This window comes from Protobothrops mucrosquamatus, unplaced genomic scaffold (assembly GCF_001527695.2).
Source record: "Protobothrops mucrosquamatus isolate PMUCROS unplaced genomic scaffold, P.Mucros_1.0 scaffold131, whole genome shotgun sequence".
Taxonomy (NCBI): Eukaryota; Metazoa; Chordata; class Lepidosauria; order Squamata; family Viperidae; genus Protobothrops; species Protobothrops mucrosquamatus.
Genome location: NW_015386498.1, coordinates 178071 through 205114, shown reverse-complemented (window position 1 = coordinate 205114; position 27044 = coordinate 178071). Strand labels below are relative to the sequence as shown.

Here is a 27044-nt window from a genome sequence, read left to right as displayed (position 1 = left end):
AAATCCAATTGTTTTGTAAGGAAAATCTACAGTTGCTCAGAGGGCTATCAAAAGTACCTGTCCTTAGAGCTTTCTTTATATTAGGTTCAGCATTTATTTCTTTACACTGGATTTCCAGACTCCAATCTGGAGAATCAATATAAGAAGTAGTTGTTGTTATCGCCAACATTTCTAAATTACAGCTTACTTGAGACAAAAAAACCCAATAAAGTTTCCAGAATTTATCTATTTCTGGGGTGTTTTTAGCTAAAGCACAACGTTGGGATCAAAAATACAGTGCCTTATGCTTAACAAAATTTCATTCCATTTAGTTATCAATGAGGTTTTGATAAAACAAGCAGTATATTTGCCTTTAAGTTAATAAAGCTTCTTTTTAATAAATCATTGAAGTAGTCATTTTAAGTTGATTCTGCATCCATCTTTTATTGATTTCTTGCAAGCACCAAAAATGAAATCTTCAAACTCAAAGCTTAACAGTCACACTATGGGTAAAATTTCACACTACTAAAATGCTATTGTTCACTAACAGAAATATAGTTATTCAACATCCTAGCATTGATAATAATAAAATAAGGAAAAAGTTTATTTGCTGAAAATGTATAATTTCAAACTCTAAATACATATTTGTGTATTGTTTAGAAAATCAAGCTGTCTGTGCTTTTTTTTTTTTTACAGAAAAATCAACTCTGAATAGTTGATTTTTAAATGGTGTTAACACTACTAGATTACAAGAGTGACATCCAGTGGGCATATTGTTTCATGACACTCCAATCTTTCAGAAATGTTTCCATTCATAATTATATACTGTTGATAAATTACACTTAAAATCCAATTAAATAATGCAAAGTTTCTTCTATTCACTTCCTCTGAACAGGTAAGGTGCTTTCTTAATCCATAATTAGTGATGACAATAGACTTTATGGACCTGCAAACTTTCTTCACTATTACTGCCTCCAACACAAGTTTCCTTCTTGCACAGCCCACCAAGTCAAATTGCTCACTGAGGGGAGAGAAGGCAAAAGAAAGGGAGTGTAAGCAATGGGGAGGGGGGACTGGGGAAGGGTGTTCTCCACATTGTGCTCTTTCTGAACATTTCATAACTAGCCGATACAGACATGACTGATAATGTGCCATCAAATAGATGTACATTCTTAACAACAATAGAGAAGTTTGCCTTACCCTTTTTCCCTTCCCTTCTCATCCCAGTTTCTTCTGAATTGTGCTTTTTTAGGCTGCAAGTCTAAATGCTGGATTGTCTATGATGATGATGATTATGATTATGCAAATGCAATAGTCTGAATTAGGATAAGGCAGATATATTTTAAATAAATACAAGTATAGACTCTTGTTCTTAGCCATTATTTACCATCCAAATTTAAAATTTTAATTTCAACCACTATTCATAAATTTGCTTGCCTTCTAAAGTATTATAACTTGCATGAAACCTTTTTCTGCTAGTCATTTTCTATGGCAGAATATTTTAATTTTATTTATTTATATTATTTATGAACTACCTATCTCCCTCAAGACTCTGGACTGTATACAATAAAACATCAAAATATAAAAACTGTATATAAAAATTAAAATGTTAGAATTAAAATTTTAAATTAAAATGTTTCAAAGGAGGCAAGAATAATCAAACCCCATTAAAAATTAATTAAAAAGGCAAAGGGAAGGCTATCCCAACAGCCCCATGGCTGCATTATCCTTTAGGTTTGCAAATCTCCTTTTCAGAAGGCCAGGAGAACGGGGGCCTGCCTCACCTCTAGAGAGAGAATATTACATGGGGGGGGGGGGCAACAGTACAGAACACTCTTGTCAGAGGCCACCAGTCGGAGTTTATCCAATATCTGAAGGTAAGACCACCACCGCTATTAGTAAGAGAATAGACTGAGAAAACAATTCAGTGAAAAGGAAGGGAAAACATAAACCCAGAAATGGCAGGTCCCTTTGAGAGAACTGCCTCCTTTACTGCACCTGGCAAATTCTCTTTTGCCTTCAAGAGTGCTCTTCCTTTCAAAGACCACCTCAAAGAGGAGAATACCTAGATCAGATTGGAATTAACTGAAAGGTGATATTTTATTATGAAGTTGTGTTTTCTCTTGTATCTATTTGCATTTTTGTATAAGTTTTATATATTTGATACTGTCAATTGACATATTCAGCATTCAATATATGATATTCTAGTTATTCAATATATTTGCAAAAAGAAATATAACTAAGAGGAAATAGTAATAGTTTAGGCATAAACTGTAATCTTTAAACTGTAAAGCTACTGGTATCTTGGGTAGGAGATTTCACTTATGCATCTGGACTTAATGTTACAATCCCATCATACAGCAGATGAAATGTAGGTGTACTAGCCCTTTCCCTGACCCCCACCTCCAAACAACCCCAATATAATGAACAAATTCTTATAACCAATAATAGGACATAATGAATAACATTTATCTTTGTGGAGAAAAGTAACTGATCATGTAGGAGTAAAGAGTTACTCTGTTATTTTCTGCTCTTTGCTGAATTTATCTTGGAAAAAAAATAAACAGTATCATCAATTTTTGATACAACAGTCATCAATGAGATCTAACTCAGGATTAAATGCCAACAAACCAAGGAATTGCAAACTCTCATATAATTCTACTGAGTTTTAATGTTCTAAAGATCTCAATAAATAAATGGAAACTAATTTATTGATAAGGTATTGTCTCAGAACATATGATTTTGAATTGAAAATCCCGAAATTTATTTAGGATTCAGATATTTCTTTTCAAAATAACTACCATAAATGCACTAACCTTCCCCAACCTTTCCAGCTTTGCCCACCGGCACACGTGGCATGTACTCACATCTACCGCTCATGCAAATAAAGTGCACATGAACACATTAACCTACTGCTTGTGCAAATGAGGATGTGAGTGCTCCCCCCTGTTTCTGCAACCTAGTTGCAAACTGCTCATGGCCCACTAGTGGGCAACGGTCCAGGGGCTAGGGATCTCTACACTAGTCAATATATACACTAGATCCATTTCAGAAATACAAACTCATGATGCAGTAGCTAATTTCTTAAACCGAGGGACTCCTGCTTCATACTCTGAATTTGCTGAGAGGTGCTTATTTTTCCCCCCTGAGGTTAAGGTAACAGTGAATCTAACAGGGGATTATGTTATTATACATAACAGCATTCATGAAAAGTGCGATTTCGTGAATGGCTTGGGGAAAGCAAAGTTTGAATGAGAAATAAACATACTGTATCATTATGATTCCATGGATAAGAGATACAGTTGGAAATAGATTTGAGTGCAAACAGGGGAAGACATTCTACTGTGATTCAATACTCATGGCTTAACATAATTCCAATAAAGACAACAATGCTACCTTAAATACTTTTGAACATCTTTCAAAAAGCTCTCTTTACAGTGGCTGAAATAAGAGTATCTTTAAACCTGATAATTCAAATAAAGTTATCTATTATAATGTATTATCATAATCTGTTTCAGTATCAGTTAATAACTGAAACAATTCTATTTAAATTTTACACTGTTTTTAGTATATTAACTTCCAGACAGGATGGAGATACCACTATATTTCAGAAAAAATGCTTTAAAAAGATGTTCAGGTAATAACAGGCAGTAGATTTTTATTTGAAAATAGTTTCTTTCATCTTATTCTGCATCAGTTTTATCATCCATCATAACAAAATTGTATTCTTTACTATTCAAATGTAAGTAACTATTATGAAGTACTATTTGTATTTAACATAGAGTTAACCATTGAAGTTTAACTTGTGCTGGAGTCCTACATTTTAGATATGGAAACTAAACTCTGTTTTCCAGAGATATATTAACTAGAAAGCTTATATTTTGATAGTATGATTGCAGAAGGAGAAAAAAGAAAACCAATCAAATGAGAGAGCTATTTTCTGCCTGGCAAACTCCCAAGTTCCTTTGAATCTGACTAGTTATTGTTGAAACAGACCAGAAGAACTTTTGATCTGTTCCAGAATCATATTTTAACTGGTCCAAAAAGTATCTTCTAATAGTCACAATTTTAACCAGGTATTATGTTTTGCATTTTTCCACTTCTCCTCGTAAGGACAACTATGCAATGTTCAATTTTATTTATTATTTTTGCTCTTTATCCTTGCTACTTAATGACAGAAACAGAATACAGTATCATAATAGATTAATTCATTACTAATAAGTATGAAAGCATGTCAGATTGCAAGTATCATCTTCCCCTTAAAAATTTGTAAAGGACAAGCAAATCACTTGGAAGAAAAGGAAAAAGCTTGCTTATGCGTGGGCTCTTATGTAACAAAGGAAATATTTCTCTCTTGTAAAAAGCAAAGGAATGAATTGATTCCTTGAACAATGGTTAATGGGGACCTAATTGTTAGACTAAAACCAACTGTACTTTCCACTATTATCTGGCAACCTAAGTCTCTAGTTTACTCACTTTCATATCAACCACATATCTTCTTCCTAGTTTTTGTAATAAAAAGAACATGGGGTACTTCAGGTCTGAAGTGGAAAAAGAACATGATAGAGGAATCTATTCTCCAAGCAATGTCTGAAAAGCTTATTATAGAAATACATAGAGTGGTGTTATCTCCTAATAAAACAAGGTAAGCACTGTAACTGAAATCTTCCAATGGAAGTCATCATTCTCCTTAGAGTGAGATTGCTGGTGAGATATTCCAGAGTATATTTTTAATATCAATTGTATTACACATAAATTAAATATGCAAAGTGGGTCAGCCAAAGAATGTATACTTCTACAGGAGAGGTAAGGAAATATTAGTATGGCTAAAGAGATGGATGAAAAAAATAAAGATGTTTTTAAATGCATTAAAATTAAGATGAAAAACCACCACAGTGCATGCATCTGTTTAATGCAAACACCCACTTAAAAAAAATCCATGAAATATCACAGCCAGTCAGAAAATCTACTGAAATAAAATCAGAAGCCACTGTGGGAACAGCCAGCCAGGTCTCCTCTTTATACCTAAAAAGACAGAAATCAGCCTGGACAGTAAGGATTTCCACAAAATGGCAACAGCTTGTGAAGGTATGGATACAAGTCTGCTGCAGAAAGGTAATTTCTAGCGTTCTTACTCTTAGATCAGAATGGTTAATGAGAATTTAGTGGTTTTGTAGATATTTTGATTACAAATGATTTGGGGCTTTAACAATCAAAGTTTGGGCCACACACTGAAATAAATTGATAGCTTCTATGTAAAGGCAAGGCATTAGTCCAGATTCTAATCCACTCTCCACTTGGAAGCTCATTGGATCACCCTGTCAGCCCAACCTACCTCAGAGCATTGTTGTGGGGAAAGGACCACTATGTATACTGTCTTCTGCTCCTGAATGAAAGGTGGGATATGAATCAATGTAAATTCAATGCTATCAATATACCTTGAATGCTAATCTATTCTGGACCAACTACTATGTCGAGAGGCCTTCCAAAGCATCACAATGTAAATAGTGTCTCATAATCGAAAGAAGACAAAACAAGTAATCAGTCTAGTCACTGGTGCTGCAGCTGCAATTGAAAGAAAGTTCCAGATGTGTTTGCAGTTATAGTAACAAAGAAAGCTGAGTAGTGCATTCACACATTGAGAGGAAGAACAACTCCATCCAATGCTAGGGAATAGCCAAATATGAGCAGTCTTACCTATTACCAAGAGACTTTTGTTTAGATGCAATTAATTACGGTTTCCTATTACTCTAAAAAACAGTTCACAATATCTATTATTGCACTATCAAATAAGTAAGGCTGTAGTACTGCACAAAGTTACATTAGGGAAGAAATGCTACTAAAATCATATACAAAAGTACAAACTAGCATTGTAAATCCTAACCAAAAAAGCAACTCACGGGCAACAAAGCATATAGTTTCTCTTAGTTTTCCAGTAAACCTTTTAGATTTCAGTGAAATTGGAGTAAGAGAACATTTTCTGGATAAAATAAATGTATCCATTAAAAATTAAGAATAATTTAAGAAAAAATACATTTGCTGATTGGAAACATATTTTAAAAAATAAACAAAAGGGAAGGATATTGGTCAGTTTTCTTGTGCAACCCTTTTGAGCACTGCCATGTACAGATGTTGTAAATATTGATTTTTTTACAAATGCCAACATTTGTTTAAAAAATTCCACATTTCTCAGTCCTCTGTGATTTAATAATATTCAGACATACTTGAAATATCATTGCAAAATCCTTATCTTTCATAATGGGTATTTAAAGCTTCTCTGAATGCATATCTTGCCATATAAAGACTGTCCTCCCTAAGTTCTATCAGTATGTAGACTGTCCCACTAGAGGGAAAAATACCTTGGATCAGGTATATAGTAACATCATGCATGGATACAGGACTATGCCTTTACCTCATTTGGGACAGTCAGACCATATATCTGTGTTCTTGATTCCATCATATAGACCTCTTGTCAACAGAATTAGATCATCAATTAGAGAAATACAAGTATGGCCAGCGGGTGCATTGGAGCAACTTCAAGATTGTTTTGGGAGGACTGATTGGGTACTGTTTGAGGAGAATAATATTGACACTTACACTTCAACAGTACTGTTTTACATTAAAAGCTGCATTGATGTTGTCACTTCCACCAGACAAGTACGGGTGTTTTCTAACAACAAGCCCTGGATAAATAGAAAAGTGTGTCTTTTATTAAGAGCAAGAAATGCTGCTTTTCATTCTGGTGATGCGCTACAGTATAGCGAGGCAAGAGCTAAATTGAAAAGGGGTATCAAGGATGCTAAAGCTACATACAGACGGAGGATTGAACATCTCTTTGAGAACTCAGACTCTGGTCGTGTATGGCAAGGTCTGCAACAAATCACAGGACACAGCAATAAAAATAGTTTGCCTGTGAGTAGTGACTCTTTGGCTGAGCAGTTAAATCAATTCTTCAGCCATTTTGAGGTGGACACAGGAACGTCCATCATTCCAGGATTTACCACTGATAGTGCACCATTAACATCTACCATCGATAGACAACCACTTATATTGCAGATCTATGATGTGAGACGCACTTTCCAGAATGTTAATATCCGGAAGGCAGCTGGGCCTGATGGAATTCTGGGACGAGTTGTCAGGGACCGCGCTGCAGAGCTAGCTGAAGTGTTCACGGATATTTTCAATCTATCCCTGTCGCAGTGCTCTATCCCTACCTGTTTGAAGACATCTATTATAGTGCCAGTCCCTAAGCAGACAGTAGTGGTATCTCTTAATGATTATAGACCAATAGCTTTAACATCTGTTGTCATGAAATGTTTTGAGAGGCTGGTGTTGAACTATATTAAGGCTAGTCTTCCATCTATTTTGGACCCATACCAATTTGCATATAGGGGTAATAGATCAACTGATGATGCTATGTCTCTTGTTGTCCATATTGTATTGAATCACTTGGAACAACGGGGACATATGCAAGGCTGTTATTTGTGGATTATAGCTCTGCCTTTAACACCATTCTACCCAATAGGTTGTTTTCTAAAATGTCCAATTTGGGTATAAATCAGAGGATTTGCTTGTGGATAAAGGATTTTCTGACAGGTAGGCCACAGTCAGTAAGGATGGGATCTCACCATCCCTCTACTCTGATATTAAGCACAGGAGCCCCCCAGGGTTGTGTGCTAAGCCCTTTCCTTTATTCCTTGTATACGCATGACTGTACCCCACTGTATAACACCAACGCAATTATTAAATTTGCAGACGATACAACAATGGTGGGGCTCATTAATGAGAACAATGAGTCTGCTTACAGGAAAGAGGTACAAGGGCTGACATTGTGGTGTAATGAAAATAATCTTACACTTAACACCACAAAAACTAAAGAACCTTTAATTGACTTTAGGAGGAAGAGAGATGTACATCTACCATTGTACATAAATGATGAGGAGGTGGAGAGGGTGGGTAGTTTTAAATTTCTGGGCACTTATATTTTGGAGGACCATTCATGGACTATGAATGCTAACATGCTTGTGAAGAAGGCACAGAAGAGGCTGTACTTCCTGAGAATGCTCAGGAAGATAAATTTATCTCAGTGTCTACTCCTGTCCTACTATCACAGCACCATTGAGAGTGTCCTGACATACGGCATTCTTGCATGGTATGGGAGCAGCTCTGTAGCGGACAAAAAAGCTCTACAGAGGATTATTAAAACTGCCCAGAATATTATTGGACTCCAACTACCAGCCCTGGATAACATCTTCGAATCTCATTGTTTGAGGAAGTTGCATAACATTCTCAGAGACTCTTCCTATCCTGCTTACAATCTTTTTGGACTGTTGTCTTCTGGCAGAAGATACAGAATAATTAAAACTTGGACCACACATTTTCTGAATAGTTTTTATCCCAGAGCTGTAATTGCACTCAACAACAAACTAAGGGGCCACCATCAGTGAACTGTTGGACAGCATTACTTGGTCTGTTGTGTGGATGTTGGGTGGTTTTAGCGGTGGGGATTGTGGGGGGGGAGTGTGTTGGGGATTATGTGTGTGGGACTTGGTTTTTGGGTGTCAAGTAAATTTCGTTGTATATGTATACTGTGTATGCACATACAATGACTATATGTATATATATATATATATATATATATATATATATATATATATATATATATATATATATATATATATATATATATATATATATATATATATATATATATATATATATATATATATATATATATATATATATATATATATATATATATATATATATATGAATGCTTTTTGCTAATAACGTTAAAACTAAAAACGTGACTCCTGGGTATAGTCATCTTCAAATCAATAAAACGTGAACACCAGGAGTATAATAAACTAAAAAAGTTTAATATCATAGATAATCACCAAGCTTTCGTCGGTATCTTCCGACATCATCAGGGCTAAATGCCAGTCCATGGGAGAGTTCTTTTATAGATAACACATCGTTTGCGCCCGGTTCCTGGACCTTGTCACCGGTCCCAATTGATTGGGCTGCGCTCTAATTACAGCCTTCGTGCCAGTGACTAATATTTTCTTGCCTCCCCTGCCACCTGGCCCAGAGTTATACGCAGAGATAATGAGCAGCATTACACACGTAGGCAGGGGAGGCAAGAAAAGATTAGACACCGGCACGAAGGCTGTAATTAGAGCGCAGCCCAATCAATTGGGACCGGTGACAAGGTCCAGGAGCCGGGCGCAAACGAAGCGTGCTCCTAGAAGCTCCTAGAAGCACGAAGCTGAAAACACCAGCCTGAAGATGACGAAATGGGACTTCGTCGAAACGTCGCCAAGACACTTCCAATTTTACGCGGGAGAAAACCCGAATAACCAAAGACCTACATACAAACACCCACGAAAACCTCAGAAAACACACATATATATATATATATATATATATATATATATATATATATATATATATATATATATATATATATATAATCCAGGCAAAAAACAAGAGTTTAATTTTCTTCTAGAAAGAATTTTGATGAGAAGTGATTTAAATAATTTTATTTTATAGATTTATTTTAAGCCATGCTGAACCACTGCAAAATGTTGCAAATAAATGACTGTAAAAGAAAAGAAAATATTTTCTCATTGAATCATATTTCACAAAGCAAAAAGATAATCAATCATATCGTTGGGAATTATAGCTCAAGTATATTGGGATTGTATTGCAAAGACATCAGACTTGCTTGTAGTTTGTCTGGTCACAAATTCACTCAACTTTGAATAAACTAGCTGTTGAAATAATGATGCTTACCTTTACAAATTCTATACTGTGGGCACAATTATTAGACAAGTTGTATTTTGGAGGATTAATTTTCTAAATGAAAAATGAAAATTTGCCAATCTCAATTGTTTATTTGCATCTGTTAAAGTGAGAATAATAAACAACTCAAAATGTACAAATAAACATTTCTGACATTTCAAAAAAAAAATCAGTGACCAATATGGTCACCCTTTTTTTCCAATAACAGTCATAAGCTTTCCATTCATGGAGTTTGTCAGTTTCTTGATCTCTTGACAATCAACATTTTGGTGCAGCAGCAACCATAGCCTCCCAGACACTGTTCAGAGAGGTGTACTGTTTTCCTTCACCATAAATCTCCCATTTAAGAGTGAAGCAAAAAATGTCCAATAAAATCAGTGCTTTTCTTTTTTTTTAAAGGTGCCGGAACTCACATACATCATACAACCTACCTTGCCTACCCTACAAGGTTCCATCCAAAAAAGGTGCCGGAACTCCGTTCTGGGCGTTCTATGAGAAAAAAAGCCCTGAATAAAATTATATTTCTTTATTATTGTTACAATATCTCATGGTCACGTGATCATGATTTGATACTTTCCCTGATGGCTTCCCATAAGCAAATGGGAATCACATGAAATCCTCACTTAACAACTCAGGTTGTCCTTAATGACAGTAACAGGGCTTGCCTGTCAAAATCCTTGCTTTAGAACTGCCATGCTGCTTCTAGCTTGCCTACAGTCCTGGGAGAGAGGGGAGAAGGTTTGGAGTGCACAGGTGGTTGCTATCAGTGTGAGAGCTGAGGTCATCAAAGAGATGTTTTGGTGAATAGAGGTTTTCTTCTCATAACAAATGTTTGAAGACTAATTGGACAATGTGACTGAACTGTCAGAAAGGGGAGGGAAGGTTACACTCTTTTAGTTAACTTTTTCCCACCATATTTATTTATTAAATTTTATTTATTAAATTTATATACCGCCCTATCTCCCTTATGGGACTCAGGGCGGTGAACAGGCGATACTAAAAACCACAATAATAAATAAATAGTTTCTGTTCTAAAATCAAATTAAATAACAGGCCTGTTCTAAAAACACCCCATACAAAAACCCCCACTAAAACATAATCAAACTACGCCAGGCCGGCCGCACGGAATAGATGGGCCTTCAGGGCTCGGCGAAAAAGGCGCAGGTCCNAAAATCCCCCGCGCAGCCGCATTCTGAACTAGCTGGAGCCTCCGGGTGCACCTCAAGGGGAGCCCCATGTAGAGAGCATTGCAATAGTCCAGGCGGGAAACAACGAGGGCTTGAGTGACTGTGCGTAGGGCGTCCCGATCCAGAAAGGGGCGCAACTGGCGTATCAGGCGAGCCTGATGAAAAGCCCCCCTGGCCACGGGCGTCACATGATCGTCTAAAGACAGCCGAGCATCCAGGAGGACGCCCAGGTTGCGGGCCCTCTCCGCGGGGGCTAATGACTCACCCCCGATAGCCAGAGATGGAACCAACTGGCTATGACATGACGCCGGAAACCACAGCCACTCGGTCTTGGACGGGTTGAGATGAAGCCTGTTCCTCCCCATCCAGACTCACACGGCCTCCAGGCACCGGGACATCACTTCCGCGGCATCGTTGGGGTGGTCCGGGGTGGAGATGTACAGCTGGGTGTCATCTGCGTACTGATGAAACTCCACCCCGAAACCACGGATGATCTCACCCAGTGGCTTCATATAAATGTTGAACAGGAGAGGTGAGAGGACCGACCCCTGTGGTACCCAAGTGAGGCGCCTCGAGGTTGACCTCTGCCCCCCTGCCAACACAAATTGCATCCGGTCTGAGAGGTAGGAGGAGAACCACCGTAAAACGGTGCCCCCCAACCCCAACCCCCCTAACCGGTGCAACAAGATACCATGGTCGATGGTATCAAAAGCCGCTGAGAGGTCTAACAGGACCAGGATAGAGGAACAGCCTCTATCCCGAGCCCTCCAGAGATCATCAACCAACGCGACCAATGCCGTTTCCATGCTGTGCCCAGGCCGGAAGCCGGACTGGCGCGAGTCTAGATAGACAGTTTCTTCCAGGTGCTGAGGGAGCTGTCGTGCCAGAGCTGGTATTCCTTCTATCATGCCAGGATGCTTTGCCTAATAAAGGATTACATTAGAGATCGCAAGGTATCTGGTGTATTTACTTCATTGGGTTTTTCAACCGGAACTATGTTATTACCATTGTTATGCAGAAAAATTGTATGACATCATACTGAGACTTATGTGAGGAGCTGTGCTACTTGTGCAGCCAGTAAAAGACTGGCAAGTAAAAGCCCAGGAATGTTGCAGCAGGTGGCTGACCTGGCTAGACCTGGAGAGGAGATAGCTATGGATTTTATAGTGGTGTTGCCAAAGAGTGGAGAAAACATTGTGATTTGGACTGTAATAGACCTCTTTTCCATCACATGCTCTGGACTCCCCTCAGCCCAGAAATTAGAAAATATGTTTTTAAAACACATCTATCAGCTGCACGGAGAGCCTAAGTGCATCATCTCTGATCAAGAGGTCCAATTGATAGCTAAGTTCTGGAAAGAGTTTGTGAGGATGTTTGGGTCCTCCCAGGGATTTAGCTCAGCTTTTCATCCAAGTACAAATGGGGCCGCAGAATGAGCTAAACATTTCTGACATTTAAAAAAAAAATCAGTAACCAATATATTGTAGCCATCCTTCTTCTCAATAACAGTCATAAGCCTTCCTTCATGGGCTCTGTCAGTTTCTTAATCTGTTGACAATCGATGTTTTGTGTAGCAGCAACCACAGCCTCCCAGACTGTTTTCCTTCACCATAAATCTCCCATTTAAGAAGGGCCCACAAGTTCTGAATAGGGTTTAGATGAGGTGAGGAAGGGGGCCATGCCATTATTCTTTCATCTTTAAGGCCTTTACTGGCTAGCCATGCAGTAGAGTACTTCGATACATGCGATGGAGCATTGTCCTGAATAAAAATCATAGTTTTCTTGAAAGATTCAGACTTTTTCCTGTATCACTCTTTGAAGAAAATGTCTTCCAAAAAAATGGCAGTAGGTTTGGGAGTTGATTTCAAGTCCATCTTCAACTCGAAAATGTCCAATTAGCTAATCTTTAATAATACAAGCCCATATCAGTACCCCACCTTCACCTTGCTGGCATCTGAGTCTAAGTGGAGCTCTGTGCCAGTTACTGATCCAGCTAGGGGCTATCAATTTGGTCCGTCAAGAGTCATTCTTATCTCATCACTCTGTCTTCAGATATTTCTTGGCCCAGGCTTGCCATTTCAACTTATATGTCTTGTTCAGTGGTGGTCGGGGTTCAGCCTTCCTTACCTTGGCCATGTTTCTGAGCACTGAAGACCTTATACTTCTGGGCATTCCAGGTAGGTTGCAGTTTTGGAATATGACAGCACTGGAGGATAATGAATTCCTAGTATTTCAAATGTGATTCTTCTCAAATCTTTGACAGCTAATGTATGTTTTTTTTTCTCAACACATTTCTTGCAACCCTGTTGACTATTTGCAACAAAACATTTGATAATTCTGTGATCATGCCCCAATATCTTAGCAATTTCAAGAGTGCTGCATCCCTCTGAAAGACGTTTTACATTTTTTGACTTTTCAGTCAGTTAAATCTCTTTTTTGGACCATTTTCCTGAGGAAAAAAAGCTGCCTAATAATTATGCACACCTTGATATAGGGTATTGATCTCCTTAGGCCACACCCTCCCTCATTACACAAATACACATCACCTGATCTGCTTATATCCACTAAGCATTCAGGTTTATACAGCTTGGAGGTGGAAAATATGCATGAAAATGATCATATGGTCAAAATACTCACTTGCCTAATAATTGTGCACACAATGTAGTACATACTAACTCAATCATCACCTCCTGAATTAAGGTACATATCAGAACACAGTCATTCTTTAGACTTCAAATATAGCTCTTTTAGGTAAAAAAATACATTTCGGTGCCTGAATTTTGCACCGGAATTAATTTCCCGTGGAGAATGTTTTTGGCAGTATTTAATCAGGTTAAAGAGATGAAGAATAGTGGTTAGTCCTTATTTCTATTTCCACAGTTCTGAAAATGAAGAGGCCATAGATATTTACTACAATATTTTGCCTGATTTTTAAAATTTTCCCTCCCCTTTTCATGTCCTTCCTTTTTAATAATTACATCTGATAAAAAGTGCAAGAAAGCTCAAAATTTTTCAAACTATTATGTTCTGTTTCAATTTTCTAACAACAGATTTTGTATTTAGAATTAATTACAGTAGAAGACTGAAGCAAAACATTTCAAAACAAATAAGGAATTTTGTAGAAGATTGCTTGTCAATTCTAACAAGTGATCTTAAAATTTAGCATTATCATTCTAAGGCTACGAGTTCAACTTCTGATGACTATATGGACACATTCATGTTTTTTTCCCCACAATGATACTAAAATGATTTACCGCTGTCTCCTTCCATAAACAGTTTTTAACCTTCCAGTCTAGTTTACATCTTTGAGATTTTCTAGTATTTCCTATTCAAATATTAATCAGATATAATACTGTTTAAGTTCTTAAAATAAACTGCTAAATGCTGTCACCTCCATAGGAATATAAATCTACTAACTCAATAACCTTCAGGTAAGTCTTTCTTTTAAGCATTTATATCATGAACCTCATAATACTTCTAACTGTTTATATGTCAGAGATCAAATTGTTTCAAGGGTAGGCCAAGTTGATGTCTTCCAAAACTTTGGGACTTCAGTTCAACCAATTCCAGACAGCTGGTTGATGTCAAGGGACTTTGTTAGTTTCTGGATGACACCCAATTGTATACTAAATGGTATGTGACAGAACCCATTTCTATTTCATTTCTATCTATCTTCTCTGATCTAATAACAAATCTCACTTTTCCCTGGGTTCTGCCATACTCCCAAGGGGGAGGGGGGATATGCCTGCGGGGTTATTGCTTTCACTTCCTCTATTCACTACAATGTAACCTTTTGTTTTGTTTATTGCTTCTGTGTCTGCTGCCCGCTACAATGTAACAATTTGCTTCCTACACTGCATCTCTCTGAACTTTCTTCTCCCTAATCTGTCAGCTAGGAAAAGGGGGAGAGAAAGAAATATAACCTCTGGAGCCTGGCTTATTTCTCTGGTCTCAAAAGGAGGTGCGAAAAGCTGCTTGAATATCATGCTACAACCGAAACTGGACCGATGTTATCTGCCCTTTCCCACGATGGACTTAACACCTGGGGATTGGCCGGTCTGAACCATCCGGATGAACTGTGGGGTGGGGTTTGCTTAGGGACACATTAAAGTATCAATCTGTAAAGGAATCCCTCAGATCCTGTCTATTATGCTTGCTATCAACTACTTTTAATAAAAGTTCCTGTTGGAGGAAACCGTCTCCAAGAGTTCTGCTTTCTTAAGATATGAGATTGAAGTGGGTCCTTACAGTATGTTTACAATTAAATCAAAATTACAATTAAAAGCAATTTAATTAAATGCGGATTTTTCATCTGTATGTCATCAGGAGGCAGTTTAGATTTATTTTTTGTCATACACCTTCCTCACAGGAGTGGGAGGGAAAGGGTATGACATTGGGGGGGAGAACAACGAAATTATAGAGATGGAAATATAATTTTGTTAAAAATAAAAGATTGATTAATTAAAATTTTGAATACTAATATTTTATATAAAGACATAAAAGTTTTGCTCCTTTAAAAATGTATTTTTAAGACATGCTATTATTTTGATAACCCTGCCACAAAAAAATCTTACAATATACAATCAGTACCCTTAAATAATTCAGTGAAAACTCTTAATGAAGCTTTCAAAATCTTTATGGAATATAGCTACCTTTTCTACTTGTCAAATCTATGGAATGGAAATGACTACTTAAATAAGATATAAAGTATGGCAATTTTATACAGGCATAAAAACATCAAAGATCATAACTTCATCTCACTACACCTTCAGTCATTCAAATTCATGTTCTTTTTAGTAATCTATTACAATGTGTGCATATACACAATCTCAATATGTAGAACTCGATAAGCGACAATTTCAGACAAGAAACTGCTTTCAAACTGTAACATAAAGAGAAATTGAAGAAAACAGTCTTAGCTTTAAAGAAGCCATTAACTTACCTGATAGGGTACAATACTCGCATGTGCAGTGCCCCATCGCATGGATTCTGTTCTGCAGTTTAGAAAATTGCTTGCTATATAAGTAAGGCAGGCAACCTGCAAAGATTTGAAATAGCACAAATGTCAAATTCTGAGATTATAGACATAAACATGTGTGTGTATATTCAACAAATTTAGTATTATTAATTCATAACTGCATTTATTACCCCACAAATCTCAGCCTTCAACAGTCTCTTAGAATAGTAGCTGGTTACTGAAAAATTCAACAGTTGGCAATTAGTTACCAAAAAACAACAACTAAAGTAATGGTCTTTGTAAAAAGCATAAAAATATAAGTGAAACATTTCAGGAAATAAAACTGAACAAGATAAAGCAACAAATATATGAGGATGGTCCTCCATGCTACTGGCTTTTGGAAAACTCATATAGATTCATGAAACAATTAGCACCGAGGAACTCATAGAAATATTGAGTTTTTTCATGCCCAATGCAATGAATGGAAGAAGAATTGAAACTGTCAGAGCAAAAGTTATGATTCAAATACTGGTAGCTTTCATTTAGCAACCACAATTGGTATCAGCAGCTCACTCTTAGTGAACTAGTCGCTAAGTGGGAAATCACATGACCACAATTGTGCTTTCTTTTCCCCCACTCCTATATCCTTTGGCAGCTCATCCTGGCACTGGGATAATTAGCAAAAAGGAAATTGTTTGTATTTACAATCATTGGCAAGAAAGGGATTGCAAGATAGTGAGCAGGTACACAATAGGAAAGATACTTCAAAACCAATATGCTGATGCCAGCAGCCCTAAAAGTCCTATGTACACAGTTATGTGAATTCTTTGTTGTGTGCTTACTCTCTTGTAAACTCTCTCTCTCCAATCTCTCTGATATATGAGTGGGGTGGGGTGGGGGGGAAATCTCAGTTTCTAAAGGCAGTCTCTTCTGTGCCTAATCCTTACACCAAATAGCTCTCAAGTAAATTTTTAACCATGCTGATATTTCCTATTCAGCAACAAGCATTTATCAGAACCTGACAAGTTTTTAATCTGCTGCAAGTTAGCCAAAATTCCTTTATCCAGAATCCCTTTCCCTGTGATTCATATTCAAAACTACCCAAAATGTTTTGTTGTATTGCTCATACAGTATTATTAAGGTAGCCATCAATCTTTCATCTTTCTTTTATTAGAACATAAGCTAAGATAATCAGATGTTTCATCTTACTTTGCTCTTTCCAGCAATTAGCCTAACATTATGCATAATGTAGTTACATTTTGTGTTATAGCTATTAGATTTACTATAACAAAGAATAAGATTTACTATAACAAAGAATAAATATTAGGCCTAGGGTGAATTATGTTACATGTTACTATTTGAATTTTACCCAACGTTAGGGTTTTAAATAAGTTTTTATTATGCTATATTACTGGAATGTAACTTTGCTGCCCAGATTTTTTATTGTTCTGACAATTGATTGAATAAATTTGTGTATTTGTATTGATGTTTAAAATTAAAAAAAACAATGCATCAAAACATTATTCTTTCTCTTACAGCAGTGATGGCGAACCTTTTAGAGACCGAGTACCCAAACTGCAACCCAAAACCAACTTATGAATCGTCTGGTACCGGGTGGGTGTGGCCCATTAGGTGGGCATAGCCCATTGGGTCGGCATGGCTGCGGTGGTAACGGCAGACTGGGTGGGACTAAAAAGTTCAATCAATCAATTCCAACTTTGAGAGATCTTTTTTTCCCCGCGAGAAGTTGAAATTGATTGAACCTTTTTTTTTTTGCACATGGCGGTGGAGGCCTAAAGCCAAAAGGATTTATAAAACCCAGCTGAAGGCCTAGGACTGGGGTGATGGTGCGCGTGCCCACAGAGAGGGCTCTGCGTGCCACCAGTGGCACGCGTGCCATAGGTTCACCACCACGGGCCTAAGGCAGTGATGGCGAACCTTTTAGAGACCGAGTGCCCAAAAACTGGCCCCGCCCCCACTCCAATCAATTCCAACTTTGCAATATCTTTTTTTTCCCACGAGAAGTTGAAATTGACTGATTGAACCTTTTTTTTGTACATGGCAGCGGAGGTCTAAAGCGAAAAGGTTTTATAAAACCCAGCTGAAGGCCTAGGACTGGGACGACGGTGCGCGTGCCCACAGAGAGGGCTCTGAGTGCCGCCTCTGGCACCCGTGCCATAGGTTCGCCACCACTGTCTTACAGAATAAAAGGAAATATATATATATATATATGAGGGAATGAAGTTGGGGTTGCTGCTTGCTCTTTTCAAAAGCAGCTGCAGCAATGTAGACAAGTTTCCCTGCCCCTGCCCTCAGGCATTTAGTCATTCCCTCAGAACTTTACTCACAGCATCCAGTGTTCTAGCTGCTGGATAATTGAACCACACTCTCGCATTTTAAAGAACTTTCTGATATCCGGAGGCAGCCTCACCTCAGCCAATCTTTTGAGCTTACAAAAGCAAAAGCTAAAACAGAGTAGGAAAAAGGGTGTGCAGAAAAGATAAAGGCAAATGGCCTACAGAGGAAGAAGGGTCTACAGATTGGCAACTATCACAAGCAGGAAAGGGAACTTTCATTCAACGGACAGGACGACAAGCTATGGTGAGCAGCATAACCTGGTTGAAGTCCTGCCTGAGCTTGGAGGTTTGTCTGGAGCTAGGCAGCAACTATTCAAACACTGAACAACCACACTGAAACAACAACTAGTGTAAGAACATTTGGAAAATATATCTGTTTTGTGTTCTTAGTTTTTCATTAGCAATTTAATTATCTATATTGTAAATCAGAATGTTTATATATGACAGGTATTTATGAAGGTACAAAATAATGCAAACAAAATCTAATCTCTAGCAACAATCCTTAAGATTAGTTTCATTCATTACCAGATAACTTTATTGTGCTAAAGAACAAAAAATATCCATAAGAAATGTAACTGAAATATAATTTTCAAACATTTATCAAATCAAATCAAATTAAATTAAATGACCACCCATATCCTATATATGATTCTGGCTGGCTACAATTAATACAATAAAAAATTGAGAAAAATTTCAAAACAACAAAAATGACATAAAAAAATTGGCCAAGAAGATTAGTAAACACTCAAGCAAGTCATGACATGGCTTCACCCATATTATCAGAGGCAAAGCTAGGTTTACATGACTTGTGAAACACCAGCAATAGGGATGATGTTCCAGAGAGTGGGCTCCATGGTTAGGTTTTCCTTCTGGTCCCACCAGTTGACACTCTCTTGCTGACAGAATCTAGAGCATAGAAAACAATTTTATTGTCTAAGCTCTTGAAATCATCTACCATAAACAGCTTATCCCTTAATTCAAATGGAAAGTGGAACAGTGGAAGATACAGTGAATAATGTTCTCCACCTGACTGACACTATGAGGACAGAGATGCTGTTCAACAAGGCACTTACAAATTTTCCTTCAAGGTTTGCCAAAGGCATAGTCTGCAAGCAAAAGGATATAATCCCTTCTTCAGTGAGACATTGGTAATATTAAATAGATACTGGGAGAGGATTCTCTGTTTTTTATTATGATTAAGCCAAGATAAAAATTTGGATTACTACTACACTGGCAAATTTATTGGCATCATTTTCAAAAAGTCTGTTTTCTCTGTTTCAAGAGGCAAATTCCCCCAGACGGTTACAGGGGAATACATTTGTAGAATGGGTGATAAGTGTTAAATCCATTGATTTCCATGAAGAAAATAATTTGGCAAGGTAGAATTTCTGAAAGTTTTTCCAGTTTCTTACACTGCTTCAACAATGCAAGATGTACTCCAATAGGGATGGAAGTCAAGGCTATTTCCATCTTTAGATAATCAGCAGAGATACAGTTCCTAATGAAGTTATAAGTTTATTATTATTGTTTAATTTGACAATAAGCTTGTCATCCCATTCTCCTCCATCCAGCATCTGCGCTATCAACTTGTCTTGAAATACTTTAAATGTAGGTTACAAACTACCTTGAAAAACTTCACCATAGCATGCACTGAACATTGGGCAGTTGGGCAAAATGGCAGTTAAAAGTGTTTTCCGTACAAGAAATTTATGAAGGTAATGCCTTAGTATTCTGTTGTCATCAGCCCCAATAAGAAAAAAATCTCTTTGCCTTTATCTTCTGTGGCTCAAATTATCAGAATAATTATAGATAATTCTGTGATGTGACTATATCAAGTCAAATAAATGTTGCTACACCACTTTCTGGGGTCTACCATGTAAACATTTAAAAGATCTAAAGTTGTGATCTAAAGACATGATTAGCTGATGTTCTACTAAACTTGGGTTTTCACATTTAAAATCAAACACTGGTGCTCTCTGAGCTTAACTGTTTTCTTCCAAGTGTTTCATTATCCAATTAGGTATCATCATCATCATCATCATCATGGTATCTAGTTTGGGTAAAGAAAACAACCAAGCTCAAAGTGCACCCCTTATTTCAATTCTGAGCTACATTCTCTTCTATTGTGATCACACATTACAATAAGCCAGAATGTTTTTTATTCATTTGTGGTTTAGCATGAATCATAAGCCAATCATTCTGATTTTAAAATAATTATGTAGCTCAATGATACAAAACTAACTAATTGTGCTGTGCTCACTGAACTAGTATGACTTTTTATAATGCATGTACCAAGATCGTTTTCTTTAAGGGCAAATATATTATTTGTTTAAATATAATAGCAATTTTCTTGAGCTAGGAAATGAGAGAATTTATCAGTAATCATGATCCATGGCTGCAAAATCAAATTTTGGTTTGTCAATTAAGTGAAGCAAAACCTTTGTATTTGTTTATGTGAAGTATAATTACATGTATAATCACAGTTACTTTTAATTACTGCTTTCACACAGTTCATGAAAGGTTTCCAGTATTTTTCCAAGAACAAAATTGGCAATGATAGCTAAGCTGTAAAAAGATAAGTTGTCTGTGATTATTAAAATTATCTCTGCAGTGTAGATACAAAGGAGAGCTGGAAAAAAGTTTGAATATGCTCCCATTTGTCATGACCCAACATTTAGGTTCTGCGAATATAAACTGCCTCTTGCCTTTTGGAATCACCACAGTGGAAATACCATTAAAGGACCAATCTTTTACAACCTTTCAAGCAGGAAGACAAAATAATATAACTTATTATCAAATACTATTCAGATTTGAAAATATCCTGGATATATTTTCTTTCCATTCTAAGAAAGAAATTCACACTAATGGTCTGAGGGCATTAAAGCAGATGTTCCAAAAATATAATTTCAGCATTCATTCACTTATACATAAAAATGTGCCTACTGTGTGTGTGTGAGAGAGAGAGAGGGGGGGGAGGGGGGGAGAGGGAGGAGCAAGAGAGAGAGATTATGTCTGTAATTATGTCTGCCTACATTCCCTTAATACTTTTTCTCAAAGAACTGAAGAGAACATACAATTTGAATTCTTCTGTGCTTAAATCAACATACTTCATATATTTAGCTTTACTTACCAAAATAGGTCACATATTCAGCTTTACTTAACAAATTAAATTCCATACTGTGTTGTTAAACTGCCTGGCTGAAACACTATGAGTGCCAGACGGTAAGACCAGACAATAAAGTCAGAGCAGTGTTTCAAAGGGTTTCTAAAATTCTTTCAGTATTATTACTGTAATTCAACTAACTTTGTCAATTTCATGTGTAAGCTTCCATACAGGCATTAGTTGTAAAAGATCCATGGTAAGATGGGGAAATTATTTCATACACATCATTTCCTTTTTTGTAATTACTTGTGCACAGGAATGTAAATAGTATCTCCAAATTTCTTTAAAAATGTTGATTCATTCCAAATAGTCTTTTCTTCAAAACTGTCAATTATAACTACTGGCAAAAAGATATGTAAAAGAAATAGCAATGCTATTCATACTGGATGAACTGTACATTTTCCCCTCATGCTCAGTAAATAATTGAACACAGACATTTAAACATATATTAGTGTTTAAACAAGAGTTGTGTGTATACTGTGAAACAAGAAAGTAGCAAGACAACATATCAAATTTATCACCTTTTTACCTAATGAACTTTTGCATGCAAAATTCATGAAATATATCTGGAACAAGGCACAGTATTCTGTACTTTTTTGGGGGGGAGAAAACAACTCCAGGACCATTGTGCAAGTCAGCAACCTCCTCAGTGGCTATGCTGTTTCAAGGAATATTACTATGTATTAAGAATTTGTTCATTATCTTTTTAAATGGAAATAGGGGTTGAGATGCACCATATTTATTTTATCATTAAACTTTTATGTTTTTTATTTATTATTAAAGTTTTATGCCAGCCATCTGTCCCACAAGGTGACTCATATCAATCTTACCCAAGTCAGTATTATCAACAAACTTTAGAAATTCTCAAGCAGAAATAAACGATATTCATTTTTGTTATGATTGCAAGGAACTGTGAAGAAAGATGAACAAATGTTAAATTGCAATGCCAACTTGCTACAGGACAACTCACTGTGGCCAAGTCACCACAGGACAATTCGGCATGGGACAATTCAACAATTTAAATTAATTATTTAAATTAATTAAAAAATATTTTAATTTTTGTCATTCATATTTAATTTTGTCCCTCCTTTTGCATCCTTTTAAATATTATTCTATTCCATAATATGTTCAATATTAGTGTAACTCTTGACCCAAGGTGCGTTGTCCCGTGGCAACTTGGCCATGGAGAGTTGTCCTGCAGCGACTTGGCTATAGCAAGTTGGCCATAGCAAGTTGGCTGCGACGAGTTGTCCTGGACCCTTTCTATATGTATCCATGTTTTACGTGCATACAAAGAAGTGGGTTTCAATTCAGTTTAGAAAAAAGGAGTTTTCTAATATATTATTTCCTTCAAGATATAGGGGAAGAAGAGGATTTGTATAATATTAGACTTCCAGGATTAGTTGACAAAGTACCAACAACAAGGCATTTTTCTGCAACTCTGCTGCCATATAGTCATAGTGAGGACACTGAGGTTTGCTGTGCTTACCAACAGCCTGTCTTTGCTGATTGCGCCACATTCGCTATTAAGTTGTCTTATGCAATTGTCTTTGCTTCTTTATGTGTATGTATTAGCCCTGCAGCAAGATACAATCAAGGTTTTTTTTACAAGTTTAAAGGCTTGGCTAGGGCCCCCTGGGTCTTCAGACTTCTAGGTGGCTTCCGTTCCACCTTCAGGAACGTATGTGTAAATCTGATTATATTTAGAACAGTGTTCCATATTACATAGCAAAGCTGAAGTTCTCAGTTTCCTAAGTAGTTTCCCCAGCAAAGGAGCAGTAGAATAAGAAACCAAGATTACTCATGTAAATCTCTTGATCAAAGCAAAAATCTTTTTTTTTTTTTGCAAAAAGAGAAAAAATGTGCAATAAAAATTGCTGAAGAGTAAGGTTTCTTGCTTAATGTCAGCTTGCAGAATTTGAAATGACCTGAGTCTCTTGTTTGTTTGCTCTCAACTGGCTACAATTAGAGGCAGGAATGATATTAAAAACTTTCAAGAAATATTTTCAAGCCACAATAGAAGATGCAGATCAGTTTCATAAATGGAAACACATCCAGAAACCATTTCTTTTTATTTATTATCATCTAAAACTATTGTTTATATGTTGAAGCTAAAAAGACTGGAATTGACAATTATAAATCATGTAAGTGAGGAAAAAGTTCAAAGACATTTTGTATCAAGGGTAAAAAGTTCATAGACAAAGAACAATTGGATGTAAGTTCATGCTGTATTCCAGCATCCCTTAATTTAGGATACATGTTTAAGAGAGATTTTTATTTCATTTTCTTGCAAATAAGACACTGCTTCTAGGTAGTGATTACTTACTACTCTCTTGCTGACTACTTACTATTCTCTTTACCAAAGTCAGAGAATTCAGGTGTTCTTGGACTTATATTTTTAAACAAACTACCAAAATCGAAATTATATTAGCACTTACTTTAGCTCTCTAAAAATAGCAGCAGTATTGGGAAAATAACAAGAGATAGAAGGAATCAAACAATCCAAGGATGTCTGAGCTTAGTTGATTCATGAAAAGCTGACTAATGTCTGGAACAGAGCTTTTAAACCCTTAATAACAGGAGTCTGAATTGTCTGCAATATTTTGGATTCTGCTTCTAGAATACTTTATTTGGTTTATATTTTAATATTAAGAGATACAAGTAATATTTGCACATTGTGCAAAATTATAGACTGTTTTACTGGTGTTAGTATCGCTGTTTCATACATAATGTTTAAGCATAGATTACAGAACTTAGATTCATATTTTATGCTAAGATAAAATGAAACTATGCAGTTTGTGAACCTGTTATGAATATCATCCAGTGTAGTTTTTCTTTTTGAAAGCATCCAACAGGGTGTGCTGAGATAAATTAAAAATGCTGGAAATTGTATACATCTATGTTGTCAATCAAATGTACACTGGCTTCTAAAATATAAAATATTAAATTCTTATTTTATTGTAGCTTCAGATGCATAACCCAGAACATATTAGAGAGCAAAGCCTTGTTTTTACTTGTTTTATTTCAATATTTTTTTAAAAAAATCTTAACTTACAAATTAACATTTTTAATTCAAAATGCTCCCTATAGATTACCTTTAACTTCACAAAATCAAAACACGTGGCAAGATTTTGGTGATTCACCTTCTCTTCTTATATCCCTAATTAGATTTTTAAAAAGTTACTTTAATTTTCGTTTTGGAAGATAAGTTTATAGGTCTATGACCACGATGTTATCTACTCCTATAGCAGACATGTCAAACTCGCGAAGTCACGTGATGTTGCACAACGTATCAGAGCTTTTTCGTCATTGCCGGCAATGGGGTGGGCGTGGCTCCGGTATGATGAAACCAGCCCGCAGGCCGGCAGTTTGACACCCCTGTCCTATAGATTTAGAAAAAGTATCAAATTGGATTCGACATCTTTAAAATATAGGAATTGGGGGGGGGGAGAACAGTTATACAATTATATATAGCATTCAAAAATGAAGGCCCTTGCTAGATTCTTGAGGAAAAGTTCACTGGACTCAGAAAACTCAAAAAACTTAAAGCTTAGGATTAAGCCAGCTCTTTTCAGACTTTTATCATGAATCATAAAAGTAAAAAGTATATAGGTAGCTGAATAGATGGGAATATATGCCAAACTTTCCTAAAAAGATTTCACAAGGCCCAGTTTACTGTCCTACTATTTTCAATCTTCCTGAATCGAAATGGCTCTTTTGAGGTTCAATTCAGACTTCTTACCACAACTGAAAATATCTAAATACTGTTATTATGACAAGCAGATTGACAATCATTAGGAGACAAATTCTCATATATGATTATTTGGATAATATTATAAACATTTAGAGATGTTAATCCCATAAAGTCTTCATTCCTATGGAGGCAGCATTCTTCTTTGGACTGAAGAAATCAGGTAATCCTCAATGTATGATTACAACTAGGACCAAAGCTTCTACCACTAAGCAATATAGTCATCAAACAAATTGTGTTCAATCTTACAACCTTTTTTGTCATGATCATAAAGTGTATCACCAATTAAATGAATCACATGGTCATTAAGCTTCCCCCATCAATCTTGCTTAATCAGAAGTCCCCTGGAAAGGTCACAAATGGTGAGTTCAGAATGTTGCAACTATCATAAATACATGCCAGTTGCCAAGCCAGAAATTTTGATCATGTGATTGTGCAAATGCAGTAACAATCATAAGTGTGAGGATCCATCATAAATCACTTTTTTCAGCATTGTTGTAACTTCGCACATTTGTTGAACAAATGGTCTTAAAGACTACATATACATAAAATAACCTTTAAGATGAAGTTAATATGTGACAAAAACCATTCAAAATATGTTTATTATTATTCAATCATTGAATAAATCTTTACCTGAGATGAAAGCAGATTGCAATCCAAGTGCATTCCTTTCCCTGTTTTATGTCGTTGAAGAAGTGCAGCCATAATTGCTCCATATGCATATAAACCTGTAGCAAGGTCAGTCATAGCTACGCCTGGCCTAACTGGCTCACCACCCTAAAAAAAAAATATCAGGATGATAAAACTGATATATTATACCTGTGTCACTCCCAAAATGTTTTTTTCTGTAAGCTACAAATCAAACAACACTTCTTACAACATTTAACTATGAAACTTTAGAAGCTAGCTTCATATTCAATGAGATGGGCAATTATATACATTTGCTAAATTAATTAATTAATTAATTAATTAATTAATTAATTAAACTAGCTGTTTAACCGTCTCAATAACTTAAAATAGTTGAAAAAAGCTGAAGCAATTTAAATAAACCACTGTATTATGAAGGGTAATTCTCAGTATGCGTGCACTAGCTGTTGAGATGGTATCTTTGCTTAGATAAACAATAATATCAGTTTAGGCAAAGAAATGCATGCATTATCTGATTCACATTTCAAGATTCCAGAAGCAACCATCAAAGTTACATAATATTCCTTCTCTGGCTGGATATTTGCAGGGGAAAAAATCATCTATGTTTGCAGGCATTTTAGGATACGAATGAGGAAGGATCAAGAAAGATTAAGCATACATTATCTTCTATGTCTCTATTGTATCTGAAAAAGAATGTCTATTTCTTCATTCCAGAATTGTTTATCTTCTGGGAAACGGGAAAGATATCTCTACAAAAAACAATATACTTAAGATTAAGAAGAGCTGTGGTGGCGCAGTGGTTAGAATGCAGTATTGCAAGCTAATTCTGCTGACTGCCCATTGCCGGCAGTTCAATTCTCACTGGCTCAAGGTTGACTCAGACTTCCATCCTTTTGAGGTCGGTAAAATAAGGACCCAGATTGTTGGGGGCAATATGCTGACTCTGTAAACTGCTTAGAGAGGGATATAAAGCACTGTGAAGCGGTATATAAGTTTAAGTGCTACTGCTATTGCTATTTGCACTTTTCATTTATTTCATATTCTTTGGATTATCAAACCTATTGCACCATGGACTTATAATCGCTAATCCTTTTAATGTTAGCCAATCCAGAATATCTCAGTTGACTACAGAGAACCAAATTGGACAAGAGGTGAGATTCCATTTTTGGCTCCTTCCTACTTGGGACACTATGATATT

The 27044-nt window shown here is 36.4% G+C and overlaps 1 protein-coding gene across 1 annotated transcript in view; it reads right to left on the bottom strand.

Annotated features, from left to right (window-relative positions):
* The window catches only part of SUGCT (succinyl-CoA:glutarate-CoA transferase), a 349587-nt gene that overhangs the window by 275531 nt on the left and 47012 nt on the right, over positions 1-27044 (bottom strand). Inside the window, exons 8-9 of the mRNA XM_015813065.1 lie at positions 25832-25975; positions 15913-16008 (exon numbers count right to left, since the gene is read on the bottom strand). Of these exons, the coding sequence (XP_015668551.1) occupies positions 15913-16008; positions 25832-25975 (240 nt within the window). The remainder of the gene's footprint in view (positions 1-15912; positions 16009-25831; positions 25976-27044) is intronic.